This window comes from Zingiber officinale, chromosome 7A (genome assembly GCF_018446385.1).
Source record: "Zingiber officinale cultivar Zhangliang chromosome 7A, Zo_v1.1, whole genome shotgun sequence".
Lineage (NCBI taxonomy): Eukaryota > Viridiplantae > Streptophyta > Magnoliopsida > Zingiberales > Zingiberaceae > Zingiber > Zingiber officinale.
This window is the reverse complement of record NC_055998.1, coordinates 68357162-68370848: the sequence shown is the minus strand read 5'-3', so window position 1 is coordinate 68370848 and position 13687 is coordinate 68357162. Positions and strand designations below refer to the sequence as shown.

General features: G+C 41.3%; 2 protein-coding genes across 3 annotated transcripts; both read left to right on the top strand.

Annotated features, from left to right (window-relative positions):
- Positions 1-272: 272 nt before the first annotated feature.
- Positions 273-1076, top strand: LOC121999413. The gene has a single exon (XM_042554099.1). It carries the CDS (start codon positions 273-275, stop codon positions 1074-1076), a length of 804 nt encoding a protein of 267 aa, XP_042410033.1.
- Positions 1077-9010: 7934 nt separating this feature from the next.
- Positions 9011-12621, top strand: LOC122001479 (protein NSP-INTERACTING KINASE 1-like). Of its 2 annotated transcripts, none has more exons than XM_042556239.1 (11): positions 9011-9281; positions 9392-9524; positions 9672-9743; positions 9819-9962; positions 10072-10143; positions 10236-10295; positions 10392-10489; positions 10572-10721; positions 10808-11149; positions 11411-11790; positions 12012-12621. In XM_042556239.1, exons 1-11 carry the CDS (start codon positions 9200-9202, stop codon positions 12327-12329), a joined length of 1851 nt encoding a protein of 616 aa, XP_042412173.1. In that variant the 5' UTR covers positions 9011-9199; the 3' UTR covers positions 12330-12621. The 2 variants fall into 2 exon arrangements, with proteins under 2 accessions (XP_042412173.1, XP_042412174.1); XM_042556240.1 differs by having other exon boundaries at positions 9012-9286.
- The last annotated feature ends 1066 nt before the right edge of the window (positions 12622-13687 follow it).

The window sequence follows — 13687 nt, the reverse complement described above, 5'->3', positions numbered from 1 at the left end:
TTATAAGTGTATGCTAGTTTGCGCTTCGTGAATGGTGTAAAAAAAAAAAAAAATTGGGTACAGGATGTTTCAGTTGGTATCAGAGCACACACTCCTAAGGGACATCATGCGCTAGCCATCTCGTCAGGAACTCGACTACTTTAGCCAACAGTTTGTAAGATCTACATTATTTTAATTCTGTATTTAATGCGATAACTTAGTCATACTATGATTGTTATACTGATATGTAATTATGGTATATGAATGAGATTAAATCGAAAATTGTACAGGATATGGCTGGTAGAAGGAACAACAATAACGGAGAGTTGGGCGGTCAGAACAACCAGTTTCTAGAAGGACTTACTGCACTTCTACATGAGCAGAACCGCATTCATGGGGAACAAATTCAACAAATATTGCAGGCTAGGGAGCAAGGAAGCACCCCCAGACGTTCAACACCTAGTACGCAACCGGTCTACAAGCAGTTTCGGGAGCTTGGACCGACGGAGTTTAAAGGCACCACAGACCCAATCGCTGCAGAGGGATGGATTCGGTCTCTGGAAACGATATTTGATTTCATGCAGCTCACAGATGCGGATAAGGTCAGGTGTGCGATATTCATGCTCCGGGATGATGCTCGGGTATGGTGGGAGGTGGCGCGGCTGACTGTAGATTTGACTACTTTGACTTGGGCTGATTTTAAGGAGATATTCTATGGGAAGTATTTCACAGTTGACAACCGGACACGACTGGCACGGGAATTCTTGGAGCTTCGTCAGGGAGATATGACGGTGGCAGAGTATGTCAGGAGGTTCGAGAAAGGACGCTATTTCGTACTTATGATTACCAGCCGACCAGTCGAAGAATTGAAGCACTTCACCGAAGGGTTGAGGCCGGCTATTCGCCATGACGTCAGGCTGAGTCGAGTCACCACATTCAGAGAGGCAGTTGACCAAGCACTGATGTCCGAAAGAGACAGAAATGACATGGTCAAGGAAGCTCAGAACAAGAGATTGAGTTATCAGGGACGGGATCAGCAGGAGCCGGGAAAGAAGAGGTCAGTTCCGGGTCAGAATCCAGAAGACACAAGCAGCTGAGGGTACTGGTGCCAGGGCTGAAAACAAGGTTCGCTGTTCCAAGTGCGAGAAGATTCACGCTGGGCAGTGTTTGACGGGTACAGATGCCTGCTATATGTGTAAGAAGTCAGGACACTTCGCTAGAGAATGTCCATTGCTCAAGGAGCCAACCAAGGGGAGAGTATTTGCGATGACTCAAGAGCAGGTGGACCTGGACACAGCTATTATCACAGGTATGATTTATATCGCCAATATTCCGGCCCGTGTATTAATAGATTCCGGAGCTACACATTCTTTTATATCTGAGGCTTACCTCACAAAACTGGGCATTATACATGAACGAATGGTTGCGGAATATAGTGTTTCATTACCGTCAGGGGAGGAATTGCATAGCAACAGAATGGTAAAGAACTGTCAAATGATGATGCAAGATCATATGGTGGGCGCGAGGTTCATTGTGTTGGAAATAACAGAGTTTGATGTGATCCTTGGCATGGACTGGCTGGTTCAGCACGATGCAGTCATCAATTGTAAACAGCGGACGGTTAAGTTGAAGCTACCAAATGAAAAATTCCTCATTTTTCAAGCAGCTTCACAGATAGCGGTACCCCACATGATTTCCATGTGCAAAGCTCGACGAATGCTAAGCAAAGGATGTGAGGGGCTCTTAGTTCACATCTCGGTTACGTCGGGGGCACAACGACCAAGTTTGGAGGAAGTGGAAATAGCCCGAGACTTCTCAGAGGTGTTTCCAGAGGATGTTACAGGTCTACCCCCGACTCGGGAGGTGGAATTCGGAATAGAACTAGTACCGGGGACTATGCCGGTGTCAAAAGCACCCTACCGGTTGGCGCCTACCGAAATGAAAGAGTTGAAGGGGCAGTTGCAAGAATTGCTGGACAAGGGTTTTATACGACCAAGCGTGTCACCATGGGGAGCCCCGGTGTTATTCGTACGCAAGAAAGATGGGACCATGCGACTGTGCATTGATTACCGGGAGTTGAATCGAGTGACAATCAAGAACAAATACCCATTGCCCAGGATTGATGATCTGTTTGACCAGTTACAAGGAGCAACAGTGTTTTCAAAAATTGATTTGCGGTCAGGGTATCATCAGATGAAGGTGAAGGAGGAAGATGTGCACAAAATAGCATTCAGAACCAGATACGGGCATTACGAGTTCCTGGTTATGCCATTCGGACTCACAAATGCCCCAGCGGCATTTTATGGACTTGATGAATCGAGTATTTCACTCCTACTTGGACCAGTTTGTTATTGTCTTCATTGACGATATATTAATTTACTCTCGAAATTGCCAAGAACATTGTCTGCACTTAACCACGGTGCTGCAGACGTTGAAGGAACATCGGTTGTATGCCAAATTTAGCAAGTGTGACTTTTGGCTGAATCAGATTCCATTTCTAGGGCACATTGTCTCAGGGAATGGGATAGAAGTGGATCCGGCCAAAGTTGAGGTAATCCGGAGTTGGGATACGCCAAAGAATGCTTCTGAGATACGGAGTATCTTGGGGTTGGCAGGGTATTATCGAAGGTTCATCCAGAATTTTTCCCAGATTGCCTTGCCGCTGACCTCGCTGACTAAGAAGGGGGTAAGATATGAATGGACAGATCGGTGCAAGAAAAGCTTTGAGGAGTTGAAAGGAAGATTGACGACGTCACCAGTGCTTACGATCCCGGATGGTTCTGGACGGTTTGTGGTGTCCACTGACGCCTTCAAAACTGGATTGGGAGCTGTGCTAATGCAGAACGGGAAGGTTATTGCGTATGCCTCACGTCAGTTGAAGGTACACGAGCAAAACTATCCCACCCATGATTTGGAGCTGGCGGCGGTTATATTTGCTTTAAAGATCTGGAGGCACTACCTTTACGGGGAATGATGTGAGATCTACACAGATCACAAAAGTTTGAAATATTTCTTCACACAGAAGGAATTAAATATGAGACAGAGACGGTGGCTAGAGTTAGTGAAGGATTACGACTGTAACATCAACTATCATCCGGGTAAGGCTAACGTGGTAGCTGATGCTTTGAGCCGCAAATCCGCTACGTTGTCGCAACTGACCAGCCAACAACAGTTGATATCGGAATTTCAACGATTGAATTTGGAGGTAGTAGCGCCAAGGGAGCAGCTTAAATTGTCAGCATTGGTCGTAAAGTCAAATTTACTAGATCAGATCCGAGAAGGTCAGAGGGTGGATCAACAGTTAACAGAATGGAAGCGGAAAGATGAAGAAAAAGGGCAAGCTATTTACTCTACCGTGGGTGGAGTCGTGCGATACAAGGATCGCATCTGGGTACCTAAGATGGGTACACTTCGAGAGGATCTCATGAATGAAGCGCATAACACCCCATATTCCACACAACCTGGGAGCACAAAAATGTACAGTGATATGAAGTTATTGTATTGGTGGCCAGGTATGAAAAAGGACATAGTCAAGGTAGTGCACGAATGCCTCACATGTCAACAAGTAAAGACTGAGCATCAGAGACCAGCAGGATTGCTGGAGCCACTTCCGATCCCTGTCTGGAAGTGGGAAGAAGTTACCATGGATTTCGTGGTGGGTCTACCAACCACTCCTAAGGGATCAAACGCTGTATGGGTTATTGTGGACCGATTGACCAAGTCGGCACATTTCCTACCGGTGAAGACCACCTTCACGATGACGCAGTATGAAGAGCTATACATAAGAGAAGTGGTGCGGCTACATGGGATTCCAGTTCAAATTGTGTCAGACAGAGATCCAAAATTTACCTCGGGATTCTGGGAAAGTCTACATAGGGGAATGGGTACCAGGCTGACATTTAGTACCGCCTTCCATCCCCAGACGGATGGTCAGTCTGAGCGGGTGATTCAAATTTTGGAGGACTTGCTACGAGCATGTATGATGGATTTCAAGGGAAATTGGGAGTCAAAGCTTCCTCTGATAGAATTCACTTATAATAATAGTTATCAGGCAACCATAGGTATGGCGGCTCCATATAAGGCGTTGTATGGAAGGAAGTGCAGAACGCCGTTATATTGGGATGAGGTCGGTGAGAGGACAGTTCTGGGCCCAGATATAGTGACCCAAACAGTGGAGCTAGTGGAGAAGATTCGGAATAGAATGCAAGCAGCGCAAAGTCGTCAAAAGAATTATGCTGATCAGCGACGAAGAGATTTGAAATTTTCAGTTGGAGATCATGTATTTCTTAAAGTGTCACCAATGAAAGGGGTACTGAGGTTCAGAAAGAAAGGGAAGCTCAGTCCAAGGTATATTGGGCCATTTGAGATTCTGGACAGGATTGGAACACGAGCTTATAGGGTTGCTCTACCACCCAATCTGTCCGGGGTACACAATGTGTTCCATGTATCTATGCTCAGACGATACATATCTAACCCCTCTCATGTGATCGGACATGAGTCCATGCAGTGGACCTCAGATCTGACCTACGAGGAGCGCCCGAAACAGATTATTGAGCGTCAAGTACGGAAATTGAGGAACAAGGAGATCAAGATGGTGAAGATTTTATGGGGAAACCAGCAGATGGAGGAGGCCACTTGGGAAACAGAACGAGATATGCGCGACCGCTATTCAGATTTATTTGGTAAGTCAATTTCGGGAACGAAATTCTTATAAGGAGGGGAGAATTGTAAGGCTCCCTAAGCCTAGTTGGGGAGGCTATTAAATAAAGTAACCGAATGAGGTTTCATGGGCATAAACGGGAGGTTTAAATTAATGAATTTTCGTGAAAATAAAAGGGATAGAGGCGAGGACAGAAGATGAATTGATACAATAGGGTTAGAAGGATCAAAATGATAAGATTAAGAGGAATTAAATAGGGGTTAAATAACTCAACTTATCTACGTTAACATCAACTAAGGGAAACAAATGTAGAAATTAAATGGTTATACTTACCTAAATTGACACTCATTAGGGAAACAAATAAGGGTATATTGGCCACTCTCATCTAAGTTAATAACCTAAGTAAGTGCCAACTTAATATCCCTAGGTATAAAGAGTCCTAATCTTCACATCAACCGGTACCCTACAGTGCAATCACCGTCTCCTCACGCGCCGTCAACCTCGACGGAGCTACTGCTTCGGTGGTGGAAGCTGGGGGCGACGCTGGATTTGGAAGTCGACCGCCACCGTGAGGAGCAGATGGGACATGGGAAACGAGGACGCGCAGTGGAAGTCACGGGGGTCTCGGGGAGAACGGGGAAGCGCAAGAGCAGGCAAGTACATTTTAGGGTGATAATTTGAGATCTGTAAGGTAGTGAGAAGAGGGAAACCTAAGGAAGGTGAGCAATGGCATAGATTTTGACTGGTTAATTCTTTCTACGGATGTTCTGATTGGTTTTCTTCGGAGTTGCCGCGATTTGTTTCTCTTGTTGTTGCGTCCGTTTGTTTTCTTTCCCTACCGTGGGTTCACATGTCTTTTGGTATTCTTCGCCGGAGCAATTTGTTATTTGAGGTACTTGATTGCCAGGGGATTGTTCTGTGCATGATTTATGCCGTGTTACTTGACTGTGAATGATTTGAGCATCGATTTCTTTCTTCCGGTTGTTGATGTTGTGAGCTTCTTGTAGGGTAGGTGTTTGATTAAATGCCGGATTGGGATGTCAATGGTGGAATGATTGGGTTTCTTTCCGGTTTTCGTGGTGCTCTGGATTTGGAATCGTTTCATCCTGAGGTGGTCAGATGTATATCTCGGTGATGATTTGGTCTTGAGATTTTTGAATGCGAATTTTGACAGTGAGAGCTGTAGGGTTTTTCCGTGTTCAACCTGTGTGAATTGGTGGAATTCCTAGTTGTTTCTTACTGACCTTTGCAGTTGAATGTGTGTATCCGTGAGAGTGGAAGTGGATTGTTTTGGTTACTTTGGGACTGATCAAGTTCTGGATTTAGACTGTTGTCATTTAATTGGTTAGCTTTGTTGAACTTGGGATGGTAGGAAATTGTTCTGTGAGCGTGGAGATCAGGCTTTCCAAAACAGATTTGAAGATTGATATTTTAGTTCCAATGTTCTTCATGTTTTGGGATTTTGACCGAAACTTTGATGTTCTATTTTTTATCGAATTTGGAATGGGAATTCGAAGTGGATTCTTCTAGTTTTGATAACTACCATAGGTGCTGAATACTTTTCCTTTAGTACTCAGATATGTGTTGCAAACTTTTAGTTGTTACTAATGTATTCTGTTACCTAGTTACATATGAGTTAGGTAACTGTTCAGTTCTTATTATTGAGTTATGTTTAATTTCAATGTATATAGTATGTCTACTGAATGATTGCAATGATGTGGATTGATCTGCTTAAGGAATAAATGAAGAAGGTTTATAGGAATGAATATGAAAGAATGTGTTATTGATATAAGAATGAGTAGAATAGGTTATAAATCTTATGTGGCTAATTGGATGTATATGAGCATATGTGGTAGCGATACGGGGTGGGTGACCCGGGATGAGCTCCGGGGAGGGCCCATCCAAACTTGACTGATATGGTTAGCTTCGGCTATATGACTGGATGCATGTTCTCTACGAGGTACCTCTAGGTTCATGGGACTGTTGACTGGCTCTAATTGTGGTTACCGGATATGTGACATATTCATCTTATTTAGCTATGTAGGAACTTTATTTACCACATTTTCCTTCACTGACATGCAATATTTTAGGTATGTTTCTATTGTTTAGCCTCCTAACTTTACTACATTATGGATGTCATGCTTTATCACATGAGATATTACTTGCTGGGTTGTAGACTCATGATGCCTACATTTCAGGTGAGGATGTGTCTCCGGGCACAATGGAGGGTCTACAGACGGAGTAGGCGAGAAGGCGAGATGGACGCATGACGTTGTCTGGATATTAGGAGTGTTGAGCCTATGTTCCCCATGGGAAGGGTTTTGCCTTGGTGATGTCAAGAGTGTTGAGTCTCTTTGCTAAACTTTGTGAGGAATGATGACTTTTACATTTGATGAAATAATATTCTTTTGGAATTGGTATCACGTTATAAGTGTATGCTAGTTTGCGCTTCGTGAATGGTGTAAAAAAAAAAAAAATTGGGTACAGGATGTTTCAGCATTAATGAGGGGAGTTACACAAATGATGGTGGTCGGCCACTTGATGGCATGATGAGGAGTTTTTCATTTGGTGAGTAATTCACATTCACTCCTTTATTCTTTCTTGAGTTATTCTTGCTCTCTCCCTCTCCTCTTCTTGCCGTGACCTATCAAGGTGCTAGCACACCTTTGTTTATGTCTTCTAGAGATCCGGCATTTTGGACGAGCGGGATACGCGAAAGGCACGCTTCAAAGGTATAAAAATGTTTTCTTCCATTGTAGATCTACTATAGATTGAAGCTTTAAACTCGTACTCGTATTTTCGAAAGTTTTTCTTTGCACGAGATCCAGTGGCATGGGTGATTCGGGGTTTCCGCGACGCGAAAAAGCGGTTTTCGCGGCCCGAAAAACTCAACATTTTTTTCACCGGGCCTTTGAATCTAAGGCCAGCCCTATCTCAAACAATAACAATAATAATATTGTTATTGATATTTTGAGCGATAATTTGACAAAGATTACGTATCGTTCAAAGAAGAATTCAATATTTTAGATCGAGCGACGCAAAAGTTAGTGTGAGATCGATTCAAGAGAGCAGTTTTATAAGCAAAATATTTTTTTAGAAAAAACTTATATATATATATATATATATATATATATATATATATATATATATATATATATATATATGACTGTGCGCGTGCAGGATATCACTTGAATTTAGTTTTTTTTAATTTTTGAATTAAAAAAATAATTAAAATTTTATTTAAAAATTTTATTTTTAGGGTTCAGGCTTTGGGTTATAGTATCAAAGTTATTTTTTTTTAGATTTTACCTCTTGGATTCATGCTTTGAGTTATAGTATCAAAGCTATTTAGGGTTCAGACTTTGGGTTATAGTATCAAAGTTATTTTTTTTTTAGATTTTACCTTTAGGGTTCAGACTTTGGGTTATAGTATCAAAGCTATTTTTTTTTTTTTAGATTTTACCTTAGGGTTCAGATTTTCCAATTAGGTTATAGTGTTTTGTTTAAAAAATAAAATAAAATAAAATTAATTTAAGTATTTATTGAGTATTGAAATATGTTGAGAGGATATATTAATGTATTAAAAATTTATATAAGGAAATGTTAATTTTTTTAATTAAAAATATTTTTTAAAAAAATATAAAAATCTATTGAATTGATCTCGCGACTCGCACAGTCTGTACGCGTCGCGCATGAGATCAAAATATATATATATATATATATATATATATATATATATATATATATATATATATATATATATATATCACTTTTGAAAATAAGTTTCCACCATTAAAATAACTGAAAATTAAAAAAGAGATTTATTTGATTCAACATTCATATAAATCCAAGCTCACATGTCCCTTCTATCATCAGCTCCCTGAAAGAAAGGCATGGTCCCTTGCAGCAGGCATCTGCAAACGCTAAGCATGCAACAGCAGTCCTCGAGGAGAAATTGAAGTTCAAGTGGGTACTATGGCCTAACCCATGGAATGAAAAATAATAATAGTAAACTGAAACGTGATTGTGATTAATAATAATAATTAAAAGGTTCGATTCTTGGTTTATAGGGACACATGTAATACAATTTATTTTTCTTTTATATATATTCTATTCTATGTAATTGCTCTAGGGAACTTGATCCTTTCTCTTTCTCTTTCAGTGTTTCAACCATTCGTCCATTCCTTGAAAACCACGCAAAAAACATCCCGCACCGCACCGCACCAGACCGCACGGACTCATCCCGAGACCTAAGGCATATGCGATTCCTTAATGTTTGTTTCATCAAATTGCCCCTAACACACCTCCCGAGCAAGTCGTTCGTCTGGCCCGCCACCAAATTATTTTCCTTGGTCTCATTGATACAACAATTCACCATATCATATCACACTGCATGTCTCTGCTTTGCCTGCTTCACAACACACTTCATCCTCGAGTTCCTCTCCTTTTTTAGGCTTCTTTTTCAAGTTCTCGTTCCTTCCATCGATCGATCGATCAGCAACAAAGTGGAAGTAACTCAATGAATGATTTCTCATCTGACTAGCTCCATCGATACCTCAGATGGAAGTAATTTGCTTGATTTGCTTCTTGTTCTGGAGTACCGCAACCGCCACACTCTCCTCCGAAGGTGTGAACTTTGAAGGTTAGGTACCAAATGATCCATCACCTAGCTCTTTGTTATTCCTAGCTAGTTCGAGATGCTCACATCATATGATTTACTTTGTTCCTTCTCTTAATCATATACACGATCAGTCCTAGCATTGATGGGTGTAAAATCTTCTCTTTTGGACCCTCGTGGTGTCCTTGTGAATTGGGACCCGGACTCTGTTGATCCTTGCAGCTGGACAATGGTCACCTGCTCACCCGAGAACCTGGTCATTGGCTTGTAAGTCTTTCCAGATTTGATCCCGTCTATATTAATTCACCATAACAACTGTTTGCATCCGATCCAAGAGGCCGGAATTATATGTAATTAATTTCGAGACTATAAACAGAGTCTAACTTTGATCTGTTAACCTTTCCTTTGTCGTAGAGCAACTCCAAGCCAGAACCTGTCTGGTACACTCGATCCGAGCATAGGGAACTTGACGAATCTTGAAATTTTGTGAGTTGAAAGAGCCGGCGTGCTGTGCTCTCTCTTTCTCTCTAATATGAATTAGAATTTGGGTTCTTCGTGTAGGTTCCTCCAGAACAATAACATAACAGGACCCTTACCAACGGAAATTGGGAGCCTCTCCAAGCTGCAAACCATTGATTTGTCCAACAACCACTTCTCCGGCGAAATTCCTGCCTCGCTCGGCAATCTGATTGATCTTCAATACATGTGAATCTGATTGATCCGAATTCAATACATGTATGTCTTACTGACCAACTGATGGGTTTTACATTTTTTTTTTTTTTTTGTTGTTGTTGTCTTGGTTGAGAATTAACAGGAGAATCAACAACAATAGCCTTTCGGGATCATTCCCTTCGTCATTGGCTGATCTTCCACAGCTTGCCTTTATGTAACTTTCTTGGCCTTCTCATACTGCGTTCATTTTCTTGATCATTTATTTATGAGCTTTAGAGGTCAATGCGTTTTCTAAATATGCTTCAGAGACTTGTCTTACAATGATCTGAGCGGCCCTATGCCTCAACTTTCCGCGAGGACATTCAAGTAATTAGCACTACTTTTATATTTTCTCCTGGAACTTTTTTTCTTTTCTTTTCTTTTTGAAAAGAGAGATTTTTATATTTGGAACAAATTTTGCAGCATCGTTGGAAATCCTTTAATGTGCTCGTCAGCTGCAGAACAAAAATGCTATGGAGTGATGCCAATGGCACTATCATTCAATAGAACCAACTCACAGAGTATATTTCTTCTGATACAGCAATTTTGTTCCTTCAAGGATCTCAGACTGTAGTTCTTTTCTTTTTTTTTCCCCCAAATAAGGTGCTCCAATGCCAGTAAAGCCTAAAAGTCACAAGTTCATTCTTGGATTTGGAACCGCCTTTGGGAGTATCTGCTTAGTCAGTCTTGTCCTGGGACTCTTTCTCTGGTGGAGAGGAAGACACAGTGAACAAACATTCTCTGATGTCAATGGTAAGTGTGTAAAGGGCATTCATTTTCTCTTCAGAAGAAAAACCATTCTTCTCTCCAAGTAACTTGAAACCGATATGCATTTACAGACCACAACCATGAACAAGCATGCCTTGGTAATCTGAGAATGTTCCAATTCAGGGAGCTTCAGACTGCAACAAATAACTTCAGCAGCAAAAACTTGCTTGGACATGGTGGGTTCGGAAACGTCTACAAAGGGAAGCTCCAGGATGGAACTTTAGTGGCTGTCAAGAGACTAAAGGATGGAAATGCTGCGGGAGGTGAGATACAATTCAAAACTGAAGTTGAGATGATAAGCTTGGCCGTGCATCGCAACCTACTTCGGCTACAAGGATTTTGCATGACTGCTACAGAGCGGCTTCTCGTGTATCCATACATGTCGAATGGAAGTGTCGCTTCACGACTCAAAGGTAAACCAAACCCACCATGTAAATTCTCCAACGCTGTTAGATCGAAACTAACAGGATCCATGAAGATATTCATAGCACAATATGGGTTGGACTTGTAGGTTCGTGATTATAGAGAATTCATTTTATAAACTGATTCTTTGTTGGTTTATACACTACTTGCTGTTTTGCACATTCAAACAATCCAGATCATTGTATCAGGAGCTTTTAGTTATGTTCTACAATGCATATAACTAACATTTCAAGCTCTTCATCAATATTCAGCAAAACCAACAATAGACTGGAAAACAAGAAAAAACATAGCTTTGGGAGCTGCAAGAGGCCTTCTTTATCTGCATGAGCAATGTGATCCCAAGATCATTCACAGAGATGTAAAAGCTGCCAACATATTGCTTGATGACCTCTGCAAGGCCGTCGTAGGAGATTTCGGCTTAGCAAAGTTGTTAGACCATAGGGATTCACATGTAACTACTGCCGTGAGAGGAACTGTTGGGCACATAGCTCCAGAGTATCTCTCTACAGGCCAATCTTCGGAGAAAACAGATGTATTTGGATTTGGAATTCTCCTTATTGAACTGATCAGCGGCTTGAGGGCGGTAGAATTTGGCAAGGCAGTAAACCAGAAAGGTGCCATGCTTGACTGGGTAAGCATCCTTTTAGCCATCACATGTTATTTTATTGTGGTATCACATTTCATTTCAATAAAGCATAAATTTAATATTTGAGAAAAGATGTTCCATGGTTATAAGGCACAAGTGAAGAAGGTTCACCGTCCACTATAATTTTTTGAAAAAGAAAAGAAAAGAAAAAAAGGTCTCCCAGAGTTAGGTACATCTGAATGGTTACTTGTAACTTTCCCTACCAGGTTAGAAAGATTCATCAAGAAAGGAATCTTGGCTTGTTGGTGGACGAGGACCTGAACAACAACTATGATAGGGTTGAGCTAGATGGGATGGTCCGAGTGGCACTATTGTGCACCCAGTACCTTCCGGTACAAAGGCCAAAGATGTCAGATGTGGTGCGGATGCTCGAAGGTGATGGACTTGCTGAGAGATGGGAAGCTTCACAGAGAATTGAGACTCATAAGTTCAGGATTCCAGAGAATTTATCAGAGCAGTATTCTGACATCACGGATGACTCTTCATTGCTAGTTCAGCCGATTGAGCTTTCAGGACCAAGGTGATAGATGAGATAGCCATTAATCTGAATAAGGATGTTAGAATTGTATGAAGTGGTTTGTACAGATACTAGTAGCTAGGGCTATTATCTACTTTTGGTTAAGTCTTGAGAGTTATTCTGACATCACGGATGACTCTTCATTGCTAGTTCAGCCGATTGAGCTTTCAGGACCAAGGTGATAGATGAGATAGCCATTAATCTGAATAAGGATGTTAGAATTGTATGAAGTGGTTTGTACAGATACTAGTAGCTAGGGCTATTATCTACTTTTGGTTAAGTCTTGAGAGTTTTAAAAATGTTCCTATATTGTGTTAGTTCGATTAAAGATTCTACTTTGCTGTTTTCTGAAGCATTATAGTTTGGAGCTAGCTATCTTTTATAATGTGTTTCACATGTGTAACTGTAGTTGGTTTTAGTAGATATAGTTTGGAGCTGTCTTTTATAATGTGTTTCACATGTGTAACTGTAGTTGGTTTTAGTAGATAAGAAAATCCTGTGCTTTGTATAGGCTGTGAGAAATTTTTACACCTTGAATGCTCCTATAGTAACAAGCAATGGCTCTATATAGCCATGCACTTAGAACAGCAATATTCCAAGTCAATACGTGATGAAGTTGTTGGGACAATTCAAGGCAGCAAACCAAACAAATTATTTAAAGAGATGATCTCCTCTAGGCAATCTTGGCTCACACAGTGTTAAACCACATGCAAGCGTAGGCGCTGTGCCAATCATTCAAATGGCAAACACAATTTGGTACCTGATTCGGAGGTTTCTTTCTACACCTGTGTCCCATAGGTAAGTATTATGTTCGAAGAATATGTATTTTCATAATAATATGATATTTTGCATTTTAAGTCTAAGTTCTCGTAACTTTATTCTTAGATTCTACACAAAAGATTTCATGTCAATGGAGATATCTTACATCCTTTTAAAATCATGAGCTTTCTTAAATCTTTCCAATGTGGGGTTTTGATTGAATCCCAATAATTCTCCTCTCAAATGAAGGATCATCATTACTTTCATGGTCTAGGCCTCTCTGCCAGTATTCAGTCACTTTTGACCTGTTCTAGGTCTCCCCGCGAGCATCCAGTTACCCTGACCTGCTCCAGATTTCTCCATAAGTATTCGGTTATCCTGACCCACTCCGGGACTTCCCTGTGAACATCCAATCATCTTGACCTACTTCAGGCCTTACCCGTAAGTATCCGATCACCCTGACCTGCTTCGGACCTCTCCGTGAGCATTCGGTCACTTGCGAGCATCCAGTCATCCTGACCTGCTCCATACCTCCCCATAAGCATCCATTCATCTTGACTCACTCCGGGCCTTCCCTGTGAACATCTGATCATCCGGACCTGCTTC

Bases quoted from the DNA above. Each gene is read 5' to 3' on its own strand.
- LOC121999413 (XM_042554099.1), top strand. From the start codon at position 273: ATGGCTGGTAGAAGGAACAACAATAACGGAGAGTTGGGCGGTCAGAAC.
- LOC122001479 (XM_042556239.1), top strand. From the start codon at position 9,200: ATGGAAGTAATTTGCTTGATTTGCTTCTTGTTCTGGAGTACCGCAACC. The intron at 9,282-9,391 runs GTTAGGTACCAA...ATACACGATCAG, and splicing joins CGAAGGTGTGAACTTTGAAG to TCCTAGCATTGATGGGTGTA. The intron at 10,144-10,235 runs GTAACTTTCTTG...AATATGCTTCAG, and splicing joins CTTCCACAGCTTGCCTTTAT to AGACTTGTCTTACAATGATC.